A 24,041-nucleotide genomic window follows, 5' to 3' on the forward strand; every position below is an offset into this window, starting at 1 on the left:
CCCACTATTAATTTAAAAAATATTACCCTTATTACACGTATAATATAAAATTTTATGAAGTTCATTTTTTTGAAAAGAAGACATTGTGAAAAAATGGGCTTTTTAGCAATTCCTGTTTCAGTAATGTATCTTCCTGCTACTCATCTGATTGCATTTAGAAATCATAAGATTTTTCTCATTTGTTGCTATTGAGATATTTGCTTGGGTCATTTTCATGTCCTGTTCTTCATTATGAACCTTTTGTATCCTATCTACTTTTTCATCCGTTTTTTTTCACTTTCAATTTTTTTAAACATTCAGGTTGAATTATGCATGGTTTTTGCTTAGTCACATGGCATAGCCACATAACTATGGTGAATATTAAACTGATTTTGCTTGCTAACATACACTATAAGAAATTAATGTAATTTAATTGATATTAAGATATCTAAATAACATTGATATAATATATTGGTATAATATACATTTAATTTCAGAGGACTTCATCTACAATAAATCTGTCACCAGGAGAAGTGGAAGAAGATGATGATGATGAAAACACTTGTGGGCCCTCAGGACTCTGGGAAGCATTAACTCCTTGTAATGGATGTAGGAACCTTGGCTTCCCAATTCTTGCACAGGTAACAGTTTGCTTTTCTTAAGATATAATAAAACACCAAAATAGTATATGTTTTTAGGGAAATCTTTTCTCTCTTCCTGGAAATCCAATTACTATCTTATTCACCCTGTAATTTTTCTTCGTTTAAAGGTCAGTAAGATGTTTATCTAACTTGCTGTACATGTATGCATATGCAAATACATATTTTACATCATTTTATGTGGTGGTCTTATTTTGATCATGATGCTACTTCCAGAAAAATTGAGTTGTTTATGAGGATTTTCATATTTATGATCTAGAAATAGCTCATTTTAAGGAATGCTATTTTCAAATTATAAGTTTTATTAAAATAATAAAAATTATTTACAAGGAAACATATTGGGGCTCTTTAAAAGCATTGTCAGTGGTTTTTAATTTTTTAGCACAATGAAACATTGTAGAATAATGTTTACCACTGAAGATTATGTAGTACAATCCAAAATGATACCAGAACACTAAAAACATTGACTATAACTTTGAAATCATCTCATGATTCATTAAGTCAATTTTATTCTATTGTATCACCTTCAAATTCCTATTTATGTTTTGTACCACAAGTCTTTGGAGGAATTTGAGAATTAAGTAAAATTAACCAGAGTTAGGAAATTTAAAGCCACAATGAAAATACGAAAAAACACTTAATACAAAAGACAGTGTAATGGTAAAGGTATGTATGTGTAACTACTTAGTGCATAGGTGGAAAAACAGTCTAGGACATAGGACAGAAAATAATTCACAGTAATTGTCCAAGATAGTGTTAAATTTCAAAAATACTATATTCTATTTTGCAATAAGTAGAAGCAATTGTGTCCAAGAAAAAAATCATATTTTTCATGTCTTATGTCACAAATTGATCATAGCCACTCAAGTCCCATATGAATTTATTATGGAGATAATCAAATCAGCATATAGTACTTAAAGAATCTCTTCATCTTAACACGAACTATTTATAGGACTTTAAGACAGTATCCTAATCCAATCTGAATCAGAATTGTTATCAATATATACTGGACTATGAGTTCCATAATGGTAGAGACTATGTATTGCTTAATATCTGTTTCTAAGGCCATAGTCCCTGACATATTGTCAGTATTAATAATTAGTAAAACAATGAACAATGTGCACGTTCAATGCTTTCATTTCCTCACTTAAAGATCATATCTATAAAGATATAGGAGAAAGAATAGCAAGAAACATTGGTTTTATTTTATTAATATAACCTTATCTGCTTAATGTTTACCAGTAAATTGAGTGCCTTTATCTCTTTTTTTTTCTGTTTCATAAAATAAAGTATTAGGGCTCTAAGCCATCAATAATATATGACTAGAATTTCCTTCTCTACCACCTTCCTAAACATTTTTTTTTTCATTTTATTAGGCTTGGTAGTAGGGTTGGTAGTAACTTGATTTTGGTTTACAATTTTTTTATTACTGGATACTTTTATTTGGCCATTTTCCTGTGAAGACTGGCAAATAATATTTAGTAGTTACATTTACTACACAATGGTTTCCCAGGCTGTGGCTTTTCCCCCCTTACATTGTGTGTGTGAGTGTATTCTGTGTACTTTTTCAAACTATCAAGTTCATTAAACTTCTTAGTCTTATTTTTTTTGTTTAATTCACCTTATCTGGATGTAACTCTCATTCCTCTCATTATATCGCATCGTGTTTGGCTTGGGTGTTCTTCTGAAATCTCTTATTTCTGTTGTCCTATTTTTAAAACCACATGACTCAGTTTTGATATTTTTACATATAATGCATGGCAGGAGAAATCTTGATTGCATTATTTAGCTGACATGATTGTCTGCTGTTAAAAATTTATATTTTATAAAAGTATCCTTATTGGTATTTTGTTACTGCATCACATCTATAAATTTACTTGAAATGTAGTATCTTTTTTTTTTACTGTATTTAATATAATGAATCAAAAGTAGAATTCTTTTACTAATATTCTCATCTGGGCTTCTAATGTTTTCACTTTGTTGGTGGACTCTCCTTTAACATATGTTATGTATTTACGATAAAATTTAATACATTTCTCGTGACATTGGAGACATATCAAATGTAAATTTATCCTACAACTTGCAATAGCTTTGAACTCAGGATTTTCCAGGCCAGCTTCAAAATTAAAAATCTTCATAAATTTCATGAATAACAGGATTTTATTTTGAAGCTGTTTTTTTTCAGACCTGAAATATTGTGTGTGTGTGGGGGGGTCATTAAAATCATTTAAATATTTAAATATTTGTGATTTTATTAAATAATAAATGATTTAAAAATCATTTAAATTATTTAAATATAGTGAGGGGTCATCAAAAAATGAGGCCTCATATGCACAGTGCTTGGCTTAATGATTTTTAAGGCCTCATGGAAAACCATTACCTTACAGTTTGGTGTAGGAGCCTTTGGGATCAGTGGAATTAGTATGCTGCTATGCAAATTTCCATATACCCAGACTTTTGGATTCGAATAATATATATTTATTTCACATTTATAACCCTTAATTTAATTAGATCCAGCACATATGTGTCAAATATCTTCTTCATTCAAAGCATGGTGCTGAGCTTCAGAAACATGAGGATTATGGAAATACAGACTTAATTAAAACTATGTGATGTATTACTTTTAGAGTCTTAAATAGATTTTTTACTTGCAAAAATTAGAACATTGGCTGATCCTGTAGATCTTACACTTCTAAGATTATCTAATCTCCAGTTTTTGTCTAGATTTTAAATTGAGCTTTTATTCAGCTCATTTTTCTGTTTTTCTAGTTTTAATACGGCATTTTATCCTTCCATTGTGACTAGATGTTATTTAGAATTCTAAGTTTTAGAATTTAAAAGGAATTGCTTCCTGTAAAAATTTCAAGAAATTTAGAATTTTAAATAACATCAAGGAATTAAAATAAAGACTTATAGAATATATTGGGTACTTTAGTATAATTTCAAAGCAGTTAAATAATATTTAAGTTGGGCAAAGAACAAGAATAAAGAGACTGAGGAAATGAAGTTCTTTCTGTAAAGTATAATTAGTTTTCAACATGCCTTACAATAATATCATCATCATCATCATCATCATCATCATTATCATCATCATCACTATCATTTGCTTTTGTTCCTGGTTATGTATTTAGTAAATTTTAGACTTTTTTTGGTGAATACATATTGATGATAAATGGAGGAGGGTCTCTGAGAGTAATCTTAAACATTTTATTCTGTCATCTGCATATAATCACAAATATCAAGTTAAGAGGAAGTTAAAGATAGTTCAGAGCCTGATAATAAATTGCCATTTGTTTTTATTACTACCTTTCCCTATTAACAGAGCATATGTCATTAGAGCATAGAATCTGAGTTGAACTGTGTTAGGGTGGGTGATATTTCTTTCCTCCACAGTCTTGGATGAGGTGTCCATCTCTGCACCACGTGCAGTATAGGACTTTGAGGCTATTTCTGAAAGAGTCAATCCTGCTGAGTGGAGGTCTCTGACTTCCATCCTGTTCACTCATGTAGCCTTCACTCTGTAAGATTGTAATAAAGGGTCCCAATACTGAGCTGTTAGCTGCCTTTGCAATGGGCTTGCCAGTAGTTTCTGTTCTTGGAATCACCATATTTATTCTGCCCTCTGGGAAGAGGCCAGTATCTCCTACTGATGTGCTGGAAGTACCCTCTCAAGACAAGAAAGGCTTGCAGCCCTTGCTAACAATAGTATTAAGACATGTTGAATGCACCCATTGTGGCTATTCTAGCTGTGCTTCCTCCTGGATCTGTAAAGTCTGCTCCTGTCGCCATCCCTGCCCTTTTATCAAATGCTATAGGCTTTGTGACTGCAGAAGTATGTGAACTCTTGAATGCAGTATGTGTGGGAGGCTTGATGAATTCATTCCTCCCCAGCATAACCATGATAGGTGGTCTCAAACACTGTAGGGTTCATGTGAAGACTCTTGATGCCAACTTGATCTTGATCCCTTCCATAGACATGAATGACATTTGCCTGTGGGGGAAGACAAACAAGTGAAATAAAGAAAGTGAGGGCAGAAAGGTCTGTTTCTTTTATTCCTCTAGCTAAACAACAAGGGCTTATGATAAGAATTTTGAGGTCTCAATCCAATCTCCCATTTGTTGCAGGAATTCCCCTCTTTAGTATCTCTACAATGACCATGATGATCATTCCAGTTTTGCTCATACAATTCCAGTGCCAGTGAGAGCACTGTTATAATTCACCAGTGAATATCCTCATAGACTACTTTTTATACCCTTACGTTAGTATTTCTGCTGGCCAAGTGGTATGCACTTTAATATTCTGATAGCTACTAAACATGCACACAAACACATCCCTCTGCCACTGATGTATGCAAAATCAGTACATGGCGGTAGAGGCATTACATCCCACAACATATCAGCCTACCTGGATGTAGCAGTGTATGCTCAAGAATAGATGGTCAGGATGCCACACATGGCGACACAGTATTGGATATGAAATTAAGAGTTAAGGAAGCTAAGGAAGCTCTGACATACAGCCTTGGGGAACACTCTGGAGCACTCCCCAATGTGACATGGCCTACAAATGGAGGCTCTTGTGGCCCTGAACCATCTACATGCAATGCATTTTCTAGGTAAGCCTCAGTACCAATGGCTCTACAGGACTTTCAGCTCTTCTCCTTCAGCACTCTGCCCCCATCTTTTAGAGTCTTTGCGCAGACTTACCCCTGGGCTCTTGTTCTTCTCTTCAAACCCAGTTATGTCCAGTGTGTTCCCAACTGGGATGGCCTGGGAACCACTGTAAGCCTCTACTGGTGGTCTCAGAATGTAAACGAGGTTTTCCCAGTGGACAAAAAGATCTCTTGTGTTGGAAGGGGGACACAGCTGAAGGTAAAAAGAGCGGCCAGTGGCAAGCTTCAGGTGGAGCTGTTGCTTTTTACCATTATGGATGGATATCGTTACAAACTTCAAGGGAAGCAGCCTGGTTAGCTCTAAGATCTGTGTAGGCTTGTAACGTGTTTCCGGGGTGGCAGGGCCATATCTGTTATAGTCATCACACATAGCAGCTGGTCGGGCCAGCAGCATGACATCAGGTAGTGTGAGGTGGGGGCTGGTGCGAACGATGCCCACAGTTACCATTCGGGCACGGTTGTGCACATCAATCACTTCTCCTTTTTTGCTGACCTGTATAAAGTCACTCTCAAACATTGGTGCATACTTGAATATACTATACTCTCCCTTGTACAGTTGTTGCTGCAGTTTCCCCATGGAGGTATTAAACATACCCATCGCAGGGCTGCTTTGGGCTGTGTAATGTGGTAACTTAAATTGGCTGTTCATGGCTATTTTTTGCCACGACAGCTCCTAGGGGTCCTCCACACCTTACCACACTTTGCAGGGTGTCCTCTTTCCCTGATTTCTCTAGCAAGTGGGCTAGCAGTGGTCTTCTGCAGGCTTTTTTGTCTCTGAGCAACTGAGAACAGGGTGGGGGTGCTAATTACCAATTGCTCAGTGCTAGAGACTATTGTATCTGCACCATACTGTGCTCTGCCTAGAGAATGGAGATGTTGGGGTGCACAGATGCCAGGGCCCCAGTAGATGTTACCATATGCGGATGTTGAGGAGTAGAGGTCAGGGCTCCAATAGATGTCAAGGTGCACAGATGTTGGGACCCCAGTCGATGTCAGGGTGCACAGATGTGGAGGCCCACAGAGGTTAGGCCCCAGTAGATGCTACAGTGTGCAGATGTGGAGAAGCAAGAGATCCAGGCCCCAGTAGATGTCAGGGTTTGCAGATGCCGAGGCACGTAGATGTTGGGGTTCCAGTAGATGTCAGAGTGCACAGATGTTGAGTCATGCAGATGTTGGTATTCACTTGAGTGGGGAGGGGCCTCCTCTTGAGCCTGACACACTGGTTCACAATAACCTTTGCTCTTTTGGATTCCACAACTCACCGCCAATTGTATTCGTACTGCTCCTCTCCTCCCAAACCTAAGCCTCCACCTAGGCCTAAACCACCCTGAAGGACCCCTTATGTCCTCTCCTGCCCATTGTGACCTGTGCTTACCCCGCACTCCTTTGTCTCTGTCGCCCAACAGCCCCTCCCTCAGAGAAAGGACACTGTCCTCTCCACCTCACCCCACCTGTGCTCAGTACCCCACCCTGCTTACCACAGCTCAGCACACTTCCCTCCCCCAGGGATCTCCCTCCCCCATCTATGGATCTTAATACATATTGGCAAATTGCTTTCAAAAAGATTTAGGTAAAGTTTCTGTTATACAGAAAATATACACGTTCTCTTATCCAGTTTTGTAGCCAATTAGAAGTAATTGTAGACAATTTACTTCAAAGAGAGAATCAGACAAGTTGGTAAATAGGTTAGTACAGGGTGTTTATCAAGGTTTATTGTTGCAAAAAAAGATTATAAACAAGATTAATATCTTACAATAAGGGTTTAGTTAAATAAATTATGGAGCATTCTATGCTAGAATACTCTGCAGTCATAAAAATCATTATGCAGTTCCCTATTTGACATGAAAAGATTTTTTTTCTTAAAAAGAGCAAAGCAAACATTTCAAACTACATAAATTGTGGTCCAATTTATGTAAGATCATCTGTGTGCATGTTTGCATATGAGGGTATGTTCAGTGAAATGTTTAAAGTGCTTATCTCTGGGTGCTGTAATTTTTATTTTCTTTACACTTTGTATTTTTATTAGGATAATTATTATTTCTATTAGTGGGAAAAATAAAAATATTTTTATTAACAATGTCTATTTTTACAGCCACAATAAATTTTATGTTTTGATACACCCTCACATTGCTGATGAGATATTTAAACTTTTTCCTAGACATCTGTATTCTGACTTTACAGTGAAAAGAACCTTAAAGATTACATTTATGATCTGTCCTTACCCACTATCAGATTGTATGTATGTATATATATACATATATATATATATACGTATATATATATATATATATATACGTATATATATATAAACTCTGAGAAATTTTGCCAACTATTATAAATGTTGTCAATTGAATAAGATTAAAATCTCTCTATTGGCATTATGGTGTACATAACACACACATACACATACATATGAAAAGCCGTAGTTTTTGAGACTTTAGTTTTTTCTGTAGGTCAAAACAAACATTTTTCTTCCCTTCATATTGAAATATCTGGTTATTTCTGTTAATATGAGTATTTTTACTTTAAAAAGAAGATTTTCACGTATCAATAACAATGTTTACTGGCCTGTTTAAGGTCTGTATATCTTAATTTCTACTTTATGTCCATATTACTTATCTTATAATTAGAAAAATCAATAAGCCTAATATACATTTAGTAATTGAAGTAACATTTTAAAGATATTGCACTAGTTTTGGTGTTTTTTGAAAAGAATAAGTAACACTGGGCACTATATAATTTAATTTAGATGCTTTAAAAAAATTAAGTGAAGATACACCTGTTTTCTTAAAAGCACTTTTATGCCATGAACATGTATTAGCAAGATATTTATCTTAGGGTTCCATTAGAGCATGAGTTAATTGCTTTGTCTCCAGGGAAATAAGAAACTATAATACTTATAGGGACTATGAACTTTCAGAAAATTTTCCAAACCAGTCATTAGTCCAACAACAGTAGAACTGCTATTAATCATCCTCATGATCATGATGTGTAGCATTCTGGAAAATACCTCTAATTTTCATTAGTCTGATATAGTTTATCAGACTCCCCTAGCAATTTAGAAAAATACCTTATTAATATTTGCCTCAATATTTAAGAAGTTCAGGTGGCTAAATAAAAAGCTACCAAAACCTGAGATTAAGGAATTCTTTTTATGAGAATGCATTAGCTTTCTTTTTTCTTTTTTTAATGTTTTATTTTTTTATTTTAGAGAGAGAGTGAGAGGGGAAAAGAGAGAGAGATTAGAGAGAGAGAGAGAAAGGGAGTGAGAGAGAGAAAGAATCTTAAGCAGCCTCCACAGTCAGCACAGAGCCCACTACACTGAGGGTCTTGACTCCATGACCCTGGGATCATGACCTGAGCCAAAATCAAGAGTCAGATACTCAACTGACTGAGCTACCCAGGTGCCCCAGGAATGCAGTAGCTTTTTTTCAGCCTTGCTCTTAGAACAGATTTCCATGCAGTTCAGCATTAGATATTATTAAAATAAGTTTATTCTCACTGTCCTGTACATTAGAGTTTGTGTCATCTACTATATCATTTAACTTCCCGAGGTCTTATTTTTCTCATCCTTGAAATTGAAATGATTCGTTAGGTATCTTTCAGCTTGAGAATAGTTATGATTTTTATTATAGGGGTTTAACTTTTTCTGCCTGTAATGAAGCTTCTATGTACTTTGGAAATACTCAAAACAATAATAATTAGTCAAGGAATTATTCAGATCTCAACAGCTCCGGGAATTGTATGATTCAATATACAATCTTATTCTGTTGCTGAACTTCTTGCTGAAACTTTCAGAAGAATAAACATTCAAAATGTAAAAATGACAAAATATTACCTCAGTAATTTGGGCAGTGAATGAGGGGAGTACTTAAAACAATGTAATTGAACATACGGGTTAAACATTTTAGATACAATTTAGTTAATGAACATTGTTTATCCGCTGTGGTAGGCAGATTAGTTCCCCCAAAAGATTTCACATCTTGATCTTCACAACCTGACTCTGTGACATTACATGGTAAAGGAGCTTTGCAGATGCAGTTAAGTTCAGGATCTTGAAATGCGGAGATATCATGGATTACCCACATGGGTCCAGTGTAATCACAATGGTCTTTATAAAAAAAAAAAAAGTCAAAAGGGTCAGAGTCAGAAGGATAAGTGATGATGGAAGCAGAGGTTGAGCGATACAACCACAAATCAGTGAATGCAGGTGGCCAAAAAGCAGGAAGTGAATTCTCCTCTGGAGCCTCCAGAAAGAACAAGCTCCGCCCAGTGAAAATCATTTTGGACTTCTAGATGGATTATACTCAGAACTTGACCCATACCTACTTAGATGATGAGATTTGGGACTTTTGAGCTGATAAGATTTAGAGGAGATTCTGAGTTTAAATTGATGCTTCAATGGGTTGAGACTTGGGAGAATGTTGAGATGGGGATGAATGGATTTTGCTGTGGATGAATGTGATCTTTGGGGGGATGAAATATAATAAATAATAATGTCCCCCTCTCTTTATAAATGTCCATGTTCTAATATCTAGAAACTGTGGATATGTTAACTTGTATGGCAAAAGGGACTTTGTAGATGTGACTAAGGATTTTAAATTGGGGAGATTATCCTGTATTGCCTGGGTGGACCCAACATAATCATAAGGGTCCTTAAAATAGGGAAGATGGTATGATGAAGAAAGAGAAAAAAAATTTAAATATTACGTTGCTAGCTTCAAAGATGGAGGAAGGAGCTATGAGTCAAGGAATGTAGGTGGCATCTTGAAAATGAAAAGGCTGGAACAGAATCTCTCCTAGAGCCTCCAGAAGTAATAAGCCCTGCTGACTCCTTGATTTTAGCCCTGTAAAACTCCTTTCAGACTTCTGATCTCAGTAACTGTCTGAGATTAAATTAATATTGTTTTAAGCTACTAAGTTTGTGGTTGTTACAGTCGGTAATGGAGACTAATATAGTGACTGTGGAAATTAGGTCAGTAGTAGACTTTTCATCTGTTACATACTCATTCAAATAACAGAAGCATGTTTTTTTGTGTCTAGGCAGAAGGCATGAGATGTGGGCATTTACAGAGGAATGTATTTTAGCTTAAATATCAAGCATTCATTTGATCTAGGTTTTTATGATTTTATGAGTCATTTTAATGACTTAAAATAATTGGACTAAAACTTTACCATTGGAAAGTCTTCATTTTGTGTATTTTTAGGAAATTATTATCATACTGATAATGATAATAGTAATGCTAACAGTAGAAGCTAGCATGTGGGGTGCCTGGGTGACTCAGTCTGTTAAGCATCTGACCCTTGATTTCAGCTCAGGTTATGATCTCATGGTTTGTGAGATAGAGCCCCACACTGGACTCCTTGCTGACAGTGCAGAGCCTGCTTGGGATTCTCTTTCCCTCTCTCTCTGACTCTCCCCCTCCCTCTCAAAACAACTAAATAAACTTAAAAAAAAACCAATATCTGGCATTTATTGAATGACCAGCCCATGCCAGGTATGGTGAGAGGCACTTTACATTCCTATATCTCCTAAATTTCACCACAATTCTATAAAATATTTTCACTTAACCTTGAGAAAATTGAGTTTCAAGAGATTAAGTAACTTCCCCAAGTTTGCATACCTATAATGCTTGATCCAAACCCATGTGAATACTTTGTTAAATTAAAAAAAAAAGTTTTAAAGGGCCCATTTTCTCACAGTAAGCTAAATCTGCATATTGTCTACTGTTCAGTATTTTTCACTGTAGCATTTCTCTGTTGAAGAGTATATCAGTAATTACTGATGTCACTCTTTCTTAGTGTGTATTCAATTGATTTATCATCTTACATTGTGTTTCCAGGGTAGTTGATCTGTTAAATATATTTATTATTTATCTTAAAGATTAAAAAATTGTTGGCTTGATAGGAATCTCCGTTCATTTAGAATCCCTCCACATTTTTCTATTCTTTTATACATTCATCCATGTATTTATTCTATAAATGTTTACTGACCATTTGTTACATGCAGGGTATAGAGCACTAAACAATATAAACATGCATCATACCCTCATGTTGTTTTAAATTTTGTGCCAGGTAACTGTGAATGATATAAAATAAGGATTACATATGATTTCTGCCCTGATTAACCTTAAGATTTAGTTCAGGTCATTATCCTGACTGCTATTTATTGGTTGTATAATCTTAGACAAGTAATTTATGCTTTGCTTCCTATAATTTAAAATGAGAAGGCTATTTTTCTGTTTATAGGATTGTTATAAAGATTTTAAAATATAAATGTAAGCTTCTGTATAAATTCCTTCCTATACAAATGCAAACTAATCTTTTTCTGTTCAGTTCTTGGTTTTTGAAAATAACAATCCAGCAATTTTAATAGGGTTTGCAGAAGAGTATGTATAGTGCAAACTAACTTCATAATAAGTGCATTAAGAGAAGAATAATATTTATTTGTGTTTAGAAAGCCTGGCAATATGTATACTATGCTAATACTATGTTAATAGTTGTTATAGTTGTATCTAATAGTTAAATCTAATCCTTAATATTTCAGAGGGACTCTAACTTCCTACTTTATATACTTAAACATTGTTTGGGTTATTTATAATAAGCAATCTAATTTTTTAATGAATGTTTTATATTTTGTGAAAAAAATAAATGCCATGAGTTGTAAAAAGTCATGCCAATTCCTTATGTCACCATGAGTCCCCATAGAATAGTTTGAAAATAATTGCTTGCACCTGTCCATCCATCTATTTATTCACCAATCCCATCCATTCACTCATTCATTAATTAATTTTTCATGTTAATCTATACTTTTCGAGACATTTTTGGTGCAGTTGTCTTTAAATTTTAAATTGCTCTTTTGAGAGGATTATGTAGAGACAGCTGGAAGACACTGTGGGATGAATTGTTTGTGGATTGTCTTTGTATAATTTTTATTAATGACATCAATGATTATTTCTCATTGTTTTAAGTCACATTTCTCTGATTATTAGTGAGAAGGAATTTTTTCCCCCAAATATTTTTTGGACATTTGTATTCTTTTTGTGTGAATTACATGTTTATTTGGCTTTCCATTTTTAATTTTAATTTTTATTTATTTAAAACAATTATTTATTTTGAGGGAGAAAGAGGACAAGTGCATGAACGTGCGTGCTAGCAGGGGAATAGCACAGAGAGGGGGAGAGAAAGAATCTCAAGCAGGTTCTCCACTGTCAGCACAGAGCCAGACACATGGCTCAATCCCATGAACCATGAGATCATGACCTGAGCCAAAATGAAGAGTCAGAAGTTCAATGGACCGAGCTACCCAGGCACCCCTAACATTTTTTATTTTTAAAATAATTTATTTATAAATATATTTTAATACAGCTAATCCTTGTTTTTTGTGGATTATGTACTTGTGAGTGTGCCTACTTGCTGAAATTTATTTGTAACCCTCAAGTCAATACTTGTGATGCTTTCATTCATGGACATGCAGAGAGCACTGAAAATTTTGAGTCTCTTGATGCACACATTTCCAGTTGAATAGGTAAAGCTCTGCCTTCTTGTTTCAGCTCTTAAACTGCATAAGCAGTTTTCATTTTCTCAGCCTATTTAGTGCCACTTAAACAATTTTTTGTGCTGTTTGAGGGGGGATTTCACTGTTTAAAATTACTCTCAGTATGGTGCTGAAGTTGTGCCTAGAGTTTCCCGGATCTCAAGAAGGCTGTGATTGATGTACCTTCTGAGAAAATATGTGTGTCAGATAAGCTTCATTCAGGCATAAGTTGTAGTGCTATTGGCTGTGAGTTGTGTTTATTAATCAAAAAATATATGTTGAATAAATTATCTTTAAATAAAAACACATATCTAACAAATTATATATTGATCAGTTGATGAAAATGCTGTGACCAAAGACTTGCAGGTACCTAACCCTGTATTACTCCTAGGAGCAGTGATTCAGTATTTGCTAATTCAGTGGTCATGGTGACTTTGTGAAACAAAACTACTGTGAAAGTGAGAATTCACTGTATAGTCGGGATATCAAACTTTGTGAAAAATATTTCAAAACAATGTTTCCTCAATTCGTTGCTTGCCCTTTAACTTTGTTTATGTTTCTTTTTTTGTGGTGCAGAAGTTTTCATCTTCATGAAGCCAAGATTTTAAAATACATTTATTTAACACTTCTGCGTTTTGTGTCTTGTTTAGGCTGACCTTGACCAACTCCATAATTATAAAAATAGTTTGCCATCTTTTATTTATGTGAAACCTTGGTTTGTGAGCATAATTCATTCTGGAAACATGTTTGTAATCCAAAGCACTTGTATATCAAAGCAAATTTCGAGAACCATTGGTTCAGTTGTAATCATGTGATGTTTGGTGTCAGGTACTACTTGTATTGCAAGACGTTGCTCGTTTATGAAGTTAAAATTTATTAGGAATGCTCATCTTGTGGAACACTCACAGAACAAGTTACTCACAATCCAAAGTTTCACTGTATATGTGTATTATATATATATATATATATATATATATGTATGTATTTACATAGTAGTTTCTTTACCTGTGATTTTGCTTGCTGTGGTTTCAGGTACCCACAGTCAATCACAGTCCAAAAGCAGATGATCCTCTTTCAGATGGATTTGTTAGAAGGTCAATAGTAGCCTAGCACTTATGTCACAATGCCTGCATCATTCACCCCACTTTATTTCATCATGTAGGCATTTTATCATCTCACATCATCACAAGAAGGATGAGGACAGTACAATTAGGTATTTAGAGAGAGAGATCACATTCACATACCTTTATTATGGTATGTTGTTAAAATTGCTCGAATTTACTACTGTTGTTAATCTCTCACTGTGCCTAATTTATAAATTAAACTTTATTATAGGTATGTATGTATAGCAAAAACCATAGTTTATATAGGGTTTGGTACTATTCATGGTTTCAGGCATCCACTGGGCGTTTTGGAACATATGCCCTGTGGATAAAAGGGAACTACTATATGTATGTGTGTGTGTGTGTGTGTATATATATATATATATATATATATATATATATATGTATATATATATATAATTAATTAATTTGGGGGTGAGGAGGAACCCAAGATAAATTATAGAATTAAAATACATATATATGTATAAATAAATACAATGTATAAATAATATATAATATAAGTGTATAATTATTAACTGTATAATATAAGTGTATAATTATTAACTTTGGAGAGATATACAAACAAACTTATCTGTATAAATAAACACACACACACATATATATATATGTGTATTTTTAATTCTATAATTTATCTTGGATTCCTCCTCACCCCCAAATTAATGATTAGTTGTACCAGCACCATTTATTAAATAGCCTAGCCTTTTGTTTTGATTTTAAATGTTATATTGCATTCATTTCCCTTTTTAAATTTTTTTAAAAACTGTGGTATAATACCCATAACAGAGATATTGCAATATTAGCCATACAGTACGGTGATGTTAAGTTTATTAACATCATCATTTAATCATTCTCTAGAACTTTTCAGTTGTGCAAAACTGAAATTCTGTGCCCATTAAACAATAACTCCCCATTTCTTCCTACCTGTAGCACCTGGCAACTACCATTCTGTTTTCTATATCTATGATTTTTACTACTCTACGTATCTCAAGTAAGTGGAATCATCTAGTATTTGTCTTTTTGTGACTCAATTCACTTAGCCTAATGTCCTCAAGATTATCCATGCTTTAGCATGTGTCAAAATATCCTTTTTAAAAGCTGCATAATATTCCATTGCATGTATATATCATATTATGCTTATCCATTAGTTCATCAGTGGATACTTGGGTTGCTTCCACCTTTTGGCTCTTGCAAATAATGTTGCTGTGAATACGGATGTGCAAATGCCTCTTCGAGACCTTGCTTTCAATTATTTTGGACATATACCCTGAAGTGAAATTGCTGGATCATATGGTAATTTTATTTGAAATTTTTTTAGGAACTGACATGCTGTTTTCCATAATGGCTGTAGCATTTCACATTTCCACCAATAGTACCCAGTGCCCAAGGGTTCTAATTTTTTCACATCCACATCAATACTTTTATTGTATTTTATGTTCTTTTTTTTTAAATAGTAGCCATCATAATAGGTGTCAGGTGACATATCATTGTGGTTTTGATTTGCATTTCTCTAATGATTAAGTGATGTTGAGCATCTTTTCATGTACTTATTTATTGGCCCTTGTATATCTTCTTTGGAGAAATATCTAAATTCTTTATTTTAAAAATTGGACTGTTTTTTTGTTGTTAAGTTGTAGGAGTTTTTCGTATAGTCTGGATATTAATTCCTTGTCAGATATATGATTTGTGAATATTTTGTCCCATTTCATAGATTGCCTTTTTATTCTGTCAATTGTGTCCTTTGAAACACAGAAGTTTTTAATTTTGATGTAGTCCAGTTTATCTGCTTTTGCCTTTGTTGCCTATACTTCTGGTTTCATATCCAGGAAATTATTGTCAAATCAAATGTCATGAAGATTTCACCCATTTTATTTCTAAGAGTTTTATAGTTTTAGATCTTACTTCCTGAGTTTTTGCTAGGAAAAATGTTAAATTTAGAGATTAATTAGGAGAAAATTGGTGTTTTTACAATATTGTATCTTCCCTCTCAGGAGTGTAATATAAATTTCTATGTTTTCAAGTCCTTTTTTATGTTGTTAAGTAACATCTAGTTTTTTTATATGTAGTTTTCTACATTTAATGGTTTTATTTTTATTATTTCATATTTGTTTCTCTTGTGAATATTTTTCCCATTGTATTTTCTAACTGGTTTCTGCTAGTAGATAGGAAAGCTGTTAACTTTTCTACCTTTTTTTTGTCATCTTAGGAATCACACCATGGTTTATATAAATATTCAAGTTGATATTCTGATGAGGAAATTATATAACCTGCAAATAATAGCAACTATGTCTCTGAATCTTCAATCTTTATGATCTTTTGATTTTTTCTCTTATTGAATTGATTGGACCCAGCATTACAGCATTAGATAATGATAGTGTAGACTCATCAGTCTAGAAACTAAACACCACCATATATGTTTAAATAGTATCTCTAATATGACTCCTCTAAGTGTTATTCCATCTCTGTTCTTTCTCCTAGAGTTTTGGTTGTGGGGCATAAGTTTTAGGATCTCAATTTTATTTTGTGTACACTATATGTTTAGTTTCTATGATAGTAAAGGCCTTTAACATTATTACTAAAATATCACTTGACATATTATGTTAATTTTCTAGTTATATAACTGACCACTTCTATATTAATGTTTCATATTTGCCTATAAATCTTTGATACCTATCAAAATACCTGCTTCTTAGCAGGTATTCAATAACTATTGAATGTGTCACACACTAGAGTGAATCTCAAGCTTACCATATTTCTAAATAATATATCTCAATTCCTGATTGATCAGCTTTAAATGATGTATCTTATTTCTCTGTGAGTAAGGATTTTAGCTCACTTATATTATCTCTGTCTACAATCCTTCTACATATGTTTGCTATTTTTTATGATAAATTTTAGGTGTGTGGTTTTTTGGTTTTTGTTTTTTGTTACTGGTTAGCTTGGTGACTTTAAATAATATTATACTTAAAGAAGTTTAAATAATACTTTTATATTTCTATGTTATGTTTCATCAACTTTAGGCAGTATTTCTTGACTTGTTTAGATAATACTTTTATATTTCTGTGTTATGTTTCATCAACTTTGGGCAGTATTTCTTGACTTCCTATTTTGGAAAATTAAGATATTAGCTCCTGTGCTCCTTTTTTCATGTTTCCTCCCCTTCTTCACCTGCTACCTTGTAGACTTATAGACTGTCATGCTTGTTCACATTTATGTTCTATCCTGTGTCACTGGCCAAGTTTCCCATATTTTGTTCATAGGCTTACACTACAAAATTTTAGCCAGTGAATCACATTTACATATTTATGTTTACAAATAGCATGCTGAAATTAAATTTACTTTTCTATCAAGACTCAAGGTCCAGAGGAAGGAGAATATATCTAGCATTAATATTGAATGATTTATCTTTCTTTTCCATTCTATCATTTGCCATATCTTGCTATCATGTACATTTTTTTTTATCTATTTGACTATGATATTGATTAGATTCACCTCATAAGCTCTATAGCTGTTCTGTTGGTCATTTTTTGATCTGCACTTTTTTCTGAAGCCTCATGGCTTGAATTTCTTATGTCATGCAGGCTGAGTCATATAGCTGATATTTTAGAGAGGCTCTAGAGTCCCAAACCTTAGATCCTAGTTTATTTCAGCTGCTCTTTAGGTTGAGGTCTATATGTCATTGCTTGGTTCTGCAAATTGGTACTAGAAATGTGAGCTGAGACCAGAGTGGGTGATTACCTAGTGGTTGCTTTCAATGGGAGTTGCATAAATTGGTACCCTGAAAATCTTGGTACTCAAAATTTAAGTTTTTTTTTTTTTATTAAAAAATATTTTAGAGAGAGAGAGAGGCAGAATGCAGAGGGAGAGAGAGAAAATCTTAAGTAGGCTCCATGCTCAGCACAGAGCCTGATGTGGGGCTCGATCCATCACTCTGGGATCATGACCTAAGCCAAAATTGAGTCAGACATTCAATCGACTGAGCCACCTAGGTGCCCCTCAAGTTTTAAGTCTTGATAATATCATTTTGTGTAGTTTTTTAAAGTCCTGAATATGATTTGTTTGATACTCACACTCACTACCTCTTTTCAACATTTATTAACTCACCCATGCATAGTAGGTACGCAGTGAATATTCTTCTCATGCCTTTCAAACCAAAAAGACATATGGAGTCTATATGCAGATTAAGAAAGGGAATGAGTAAGAAAATATTTTCTTTTGAAGACCTTCTCTGAGAAAAAATGATTGTATAACTGGGAGAATTCCTTGGGTTCGATGTATTGTAAGGAGGCATACTTGATGCCCTGTACAGCATTTCACACAAGCAGCATTATAGGTGAGAAAACCAAGGTGCAGAGAAGTCAATTAACTTGTTTATGGTGAAAATTATGAAGTAGCAGGGGTAAATATTCCAACTCAGTTCATTTGGACCTAATGCTCAGAACCTCTCCTTTTTTTTTTTTTTTTTTTAATCTCTTTAGCATTTGATCATGCCTTCTAAGAAAAGAGTATTGTTCACATTTACATCTTCAGTAGTTCCTCCAACAATAGTGTGGAAATGGGTTGATTGGGACTCTCCTCCCTTGGAAAAAGGGATATCTGATGATGTCAGAGATATCAGCTAAATGTTAATGGATCTTCATTTCTATTAGCAGAAGAATTAATAAAAATTTCCTTTAATGAAGGTTTAGTGTGTCCATCAAATTCTATTTTGACTTATTCTGAGTTTGATCTTAGCTGCAATTAGGAATGAATTCTATATTTATATTTAGAAATATATTTCACATTTCCCTATTTTTCTCTGCTATTTTAATTATATAGGTTATTCTTTCTTACTTTTCCTGCCTGATACTGCATTGTTTAACTAATGAATATCTGCTGCTTTCATTTTTAAAGGTGGTTCCTTTTCATATACGATGGAAGTACAGCTAGGGTTTTTAAAAAATGGAAATAGTTTGGGATAATCAAGAGAGTCAGGTAGAGCTAAGTTTTACTTAGCTTTACAACTTACTAGGTATATGTCTTTGGTAACCTGTCAATAGTTTTTCATTATTTTTAAGAGAGGGAACTTGTACCTACCTTGTAGGGTGATATGAAAATTGGAGAATGGGTTTAAAGCACATAGAACAATGCCAGACCCATATGGTAGTCATTATTATTATTTTTTGCTCTCTTTAAAAAATATAAACTATTATATCTTTTAAGAAGTTATCCAGTCTCTGCTTGAATATCTACATGGATGAAAGCATGTTCTGTAAATTTCCATGTCTAACAAATATAAGCTGTGGAATTTCACAAATAAATCACCTTGAGTATTAATTTCATCATTTGTAAAATGATGATAATAATAATACCTACCCCCTAGGCTTGTGGTGAGGAATAAATGACATATATTGCTTCTATTAAGTGCTTACAATTGGGTCTAGCACTCAGTAAATACTCAATAAATGTTAGCTCATAGTATAAGTACTAAGAGTAGAGCACTTACAAATATATTACAGCCTGAGTCACCTACTGTATTTTTTTCCACAGCAAAAGTTGTTCAAGTTCTTACTTACATGTGATGATTGACTATAATGTAATGTGAACTTTTAACTTGGTTTTATGAGGCTACAGCCTTATAGGGAGCAACCCATACTAACCACCTACTAGCTTACCTATCCTTGTGGTTCCATAATAAATATTTGCTGAATTAATTGTCTTTGGCAGGGATCTGCACACTCTCTGTAAAGGGTCAGATAATAAATATTTTAAGTTTTAATGCTACATGATCTCCATCACAATTACTCAGTTCTGCCATTGTAGCATGTTTTCACAATATGAAAATTTATGGTCATGGCTGTGTATTAATTAAACCTTATTTATGAAAATGGATAGTAAGCTAGATTTTTGCTGAAGTTTACTAACCTCAGGTCTATGGAATAAAGAAATTAGATCCTTAATACTTATAATAAAATTCATATAAAATCGTTCTATTTGGAAATATTTTCAGGTGAGAAAATGTTTTATCCTGTACAGAAAAATGGAAGTGAAGCCTAGAGAAATGGCAAAAACGAACCCCCAAAATGCATTCTCTGGGCATATGTAACAAGACTCCAAAGTTTAGCAAGCTAAACTTTTAAGCTCTACAGCACAATTTCACAGAGATTATTTTAGATATTCAGCTTAAACACATTTCTCAGCAACTGAAACCAGATTAGTGTCGGTATAGAACAACTCTGGACTTTTTTAGAAACTATTTTTTTAATTTTTTTTGAAAGTTTATTTAGTATTTTTGAGAGACAGAAAGAGACAGAGTGCAAGTGGGGGAGAGGCAGAGAGAGAGGGAGACACAGAAGCAGAAGCAGGCTCAGGCTCTGAGCAATCAGCCCAGGGTCCAAAGCGGGGCACGAACCCATGAATGTGAGGTTATGATCTGAGCTGAAGTCAAACACTGAACCGACTGAGTCACCCAGGTGCCTCTAGAAACTAATTTTTAAATGAGATGTATACCTTCTGTGGTATATCAGATGGGTACTTCTTCCAAATGCTAGCATGCAACCCGTTGCTACAAAACTGTTAATTCTAATTAATTCTGTTAATGCCACTTCCTTCCTACAGTTTTATTTAATGCTCCCCTGACAGAAACAATATCCTTCCTCTTAATATTCAACTAACTTATTTTTGACATCTGTGTTTTTCTTCCTTTTATTATAGTTATTTATATAGTTATCTGATATCTATTCTTTTAGATTGTGAGCTGCCTGAAGGCAGTATCTGTGTCACAAATATTTTTGTTTTCCAGCACACTGTGTTTTATGCCTTGCATGCTGTAGGCACTCAGTCTATGCTTGTTTTCTAAATTTTTCTTTCAGTGTCTGTAGGGAGATATGCTGGAATGATGTAAAAAGTATTCTCTCTGGCAATCTGAGTTCTACTTCTAACTTGATCACTTGCTAACAATATACTCAACTTCTCTGAATCAAGGTTCTGTTTCCTCATCTATAAAATAAGGATCATTCCAACACTGCATTATTTTGTGAGGATTAAATGAGTTGACAAAAGTGCCTAAACAGCAAACCTAAGCACATAAAACATTAGCCTTTATTATATCTAATGGATGTATTACATTTCTTTTTATTTTATTTTATGATATAAATGTTCTAAAAATGAGTAGTTAATACATTAATAAGTAAATGTCAATGATGTGAAAAAGGCAGATAACATCTCTATTGAGTGTGAATTAAAGAGATGTTATTATGTTGTTTTCTGCATTTGTCAACAAATATTTTACCCAGTTCTTTTGACAGTTACCATTGTAGCAAAAATAAAGCTATATTTAATTTGAATGAATTCTTATAAGGAATTTTATTTCTTGCTTTGATTCTGTGGCCAAATTAGGACTTGTTTCTGCTTATTAGGCTCCTGCCTTCTGAAAATAGGTAAAATTAACAGCATTTATAAGAGAATTTATAGAAAAGGAAAAGTGGTGTCCATTATCTTTTTATAGCCTATTAATGACTAGTGCATATTTTATACTGAAAAGGAGAGACCGCCTTAAAGAGATGAAAAATATCACTAACCTTATTCTTTTCTTTATTTCTGGCGTGTTTATGTGTGTAGGTATGATAATGCACCATAACCCTTCTGTGAGACCCTGTAATCCAGCACTGATCAGGCTTAAGAATTTTATTTTTATATTAGTTTCAACATGAATTTTATAATTTCCTAAGTCTAACTTGTTTTCACAGTTTTTTAAAATATTTTTTTTAACGTTTATTCACTTTTTGAGAGACAGAGATAGAGCACAAGCAGGAGAGAGACAGAGAGAGAGAGACATAGAATCCAAAGCAGGCTGTAGGCTCTGAGCTGTCAGCACAGAGCCCAAGGCGGGGCTCGAATCACAAACTGTGAGATCATGACCTGAGCTGAAGTTGTATGCTTAACCAACCGAGCCACCCAGGCGCCCCCACAGTTTTTTGATTTATAGTCACTTTAAAATATATTCTTATAGGGGTGCCTGGGTGGCGCAGTCGGTTAAGTGGCCGACTTCAGCCAGGTCACGATCTCGCGTCTGTGAGTTCGAGCCCCGCGTCGGGCTCTGTGCTGACAGCTCGGAGCCTGGAGCCTGTTTCCAATTCTGTGTCTCCCTCTCTCTCTGCCCCTCCCCCGTTCATGCTCTGTGTCTCTCTGTCCCCAAAATAAATAAAAAACATTGAAAAAAAAATTAAAAAAAAATATTCTTATATATTTTGTTTTTACTTCATTTTTAAAATTATTTTTTTCACTGATTTTAAAAACACTTCCATAATAGCTTGATATTGGGGCACATGACAAGATTAATTCTAGGGACATTGATCATTGTCCAGTATCCCAAAGGACCTGAGTCTTGTGGACTATAAGAAATGAGCTACACCATTCTGCTTCCTTTTTCATGTGCTTCTGCTTAATAGCATTGCAGACATAGCAGAAAACAAATCATAATATAGTCTGTATAACAGTTTGATAGACCATAAAAAAAGAATCCTTTGAGGACTTTAAATGCCCTAATTTCAGCCATTCCTCTGGAGGTTTGAGTAAGAAGCTGCCTGACATGTGGCAGACCAAAGCATGGAACCAAGTATCCACCCTCTGCAAGGAGTCTTTCTGAACTAATCTCATGCTTTAGTCACCACTAGAAACCAGTTCTCTCAGGTCATCTATCATCACCCAAACTCTCACCCTTTTGTTGCTGTTATTGAACTGAGCTTCCATTCCTTCTCTACTCCCTACTGCCTGTGATAAACAAAACCCTTATGTTCCCATCATCTCCTTGTGAATGTTTCTTCATTTCTTGGCTTTATTTAGAAGTACTTACCTTTATTTTATACATATTAATTTATATCAGCTGCACTGTTACCATGATATTGGTTAAGACTGGAATCTGTATATGTTTGTAAAAAGGGTCCTAAACCAAAATTTGTACCATGGACAATTGCTATTCTCATCATTCCCTTTTTTTCAGTAATCATCCCTTCAACATGTATTTATTGTTTTCTTGCTATATCTCAGACACTGTTTTAAGTAAGGAAGATACAGTGAGAAAATCTTGTATTCTAGTAAGGGAGTCAAATAATAGCAAGTAAAGAAAGAAGCAAGAACTTTTCAGAGTGATAAATGCCGTGTGACAAAAGTTTTAAAGGTGATGGAAATGAGTGATGGGAGTGAGAAATAGATGACAAATTAAATTGTGTAGTCAAGGAAGGGCTCCTTGAGAAGGTGACATTTGAGTTGAAACCTAATGACAGGAAGGGACCAGCCACATGAAGAACTGTGTCAGGCAGGGTGAAGCACAAGTCAAAGGGCAGAGGGCTTCCCTAGAGTGATTTAGGGATGTGTTAGAGATTGAGGTCAAGATTGGGGCCAAATTTTATTGGGCTTTGTAGATCTGGGTAAAAAGTTTTGATTTTATTCTCATTCAGGTCAGATGTCATTAAGAGGGTTTTTTTTTTTTCAACGTTTTGTTTTGTTTTAATTTATTTTTGGGACAGAGAGAGACAGAGCATGAACGGGGGAGGGGCAGAGAGAGAGGGAAACACAGAATCGGAAACAGGCTCCAGGCTCCGAGCCATCAGCCCAGAGCCTGACGCGGGGCTCGAACTCACAGACCGCGAGATCATGACCTGGCTGAAGTCGGACGCTTAACCGACTGCACCACCCAGGCGCCCCAGGAGGGTTTTAAGCAAGGGTTTATATGACTTAATTTAAATTTTTTTAAAAAATCAGGTAGTATATGCCTACCTGTTTATATTAAATATGTATCTGTGTTCATATGTATTTGTAAAGGCAAACTACCCAAGCAGAACATTAAATTGTCAGGAAATTTTGGTTGGTGTTAGGGCTAGATTCAGAGAAATCCCAGTATTTTGGGAGAAAGTGATGTTTTGTTCCCTGCCTTGTAAGTTAATAGCCTACACAGTAAATGTTCTGTTTTTTTTTTATACTTAAATATTATGTGCTTTTTCGGAAAAATGGGAAAATGAAGAAAAGTGTAAAGAAGAAAAAAATTATTGATAGTCATACTGTTCAAACAAAACACTTTTGATGAATTTCTTGATTT

At 34.3% G+C, this 24,041-nt stretch overlaps 2 protein-coding genes across 15 annotated transcripts in view; one reads left to right on the top strand and one right to left on the bottom strand.

Moving 5' to 3' along the window:
- Window positions 1–24,041, top strand: part of ANKS1B (ankyrin repeat and sterile alpha motif domain containing 1B) — a 1,084,349-nt gene that overhangs the window by 294,080 nt on the left and 766,228 nt on the right. For all 14 annotated transcript variants that reach the window (XM_058741681.1, XM_058741678.1, XM_058741679.1 and 11 more), the window contains exon 9: window positions 477–620. In XM_058741681.1, coding sequence (XP_058597664.1) covers window positions 477–620 — 144 coding nt within the window. The remainder of the gene's footprint in view (window positions 1–476; window positions 621–24,041) is intronic.
- GARIN6 (golgi associated RAB2 interactor family member 6) lies at window positions 4,253–6,684 on the bottom strand. The gene is made up of 2 exons (XM_058741692.1): window positions 5,343–6,684; window positions 4,253–4,629 (listed from the first exon to the last, which is right to left on the bottom strand). Exons 1-2 carry the CDS (start codon window positions 5,955–5,957, stop codon window positions 4,516–4,518), a joined length of 729 nt encoding a protein of 242 aa, XP_058597675.1. The 5' UTR covers window positions 5,958–6,684; the 3' UTR covers window positions 4,253–4,515.

The sequence above is a fragment of the Neofelis nebulosa genome, chromosome 8 (assembly GCF_028018385.1).
Source record: "Neofelis nebulosa isolate mNeoNeb1 chromosome 8, mNeoNeb1.pri, whole genome shotgun sequence".
NCBI classification, from domain to species: Eukaryota; Metazoa; Chordata; class Mammalia; order Carnivora; family Felidae; genus Neofelis; species Neofelis nebulosa.

Coding starts and splice junctions, on each gene's coding strand:
- GARIN6 (XM_058741692.1), bottom strand. CDS start 5,957: ATGAACAGCCAATTTAAGTTACCACATTACACAGCCCAAAGCAGCCCT. Junction 4,630..5,342: donor AGAAGAACAAGAGCCCAGGG/GTAAGTCTGCGC, acceptor CTTCCCCCACAG/GCAAATGTCATTCATGTCTA.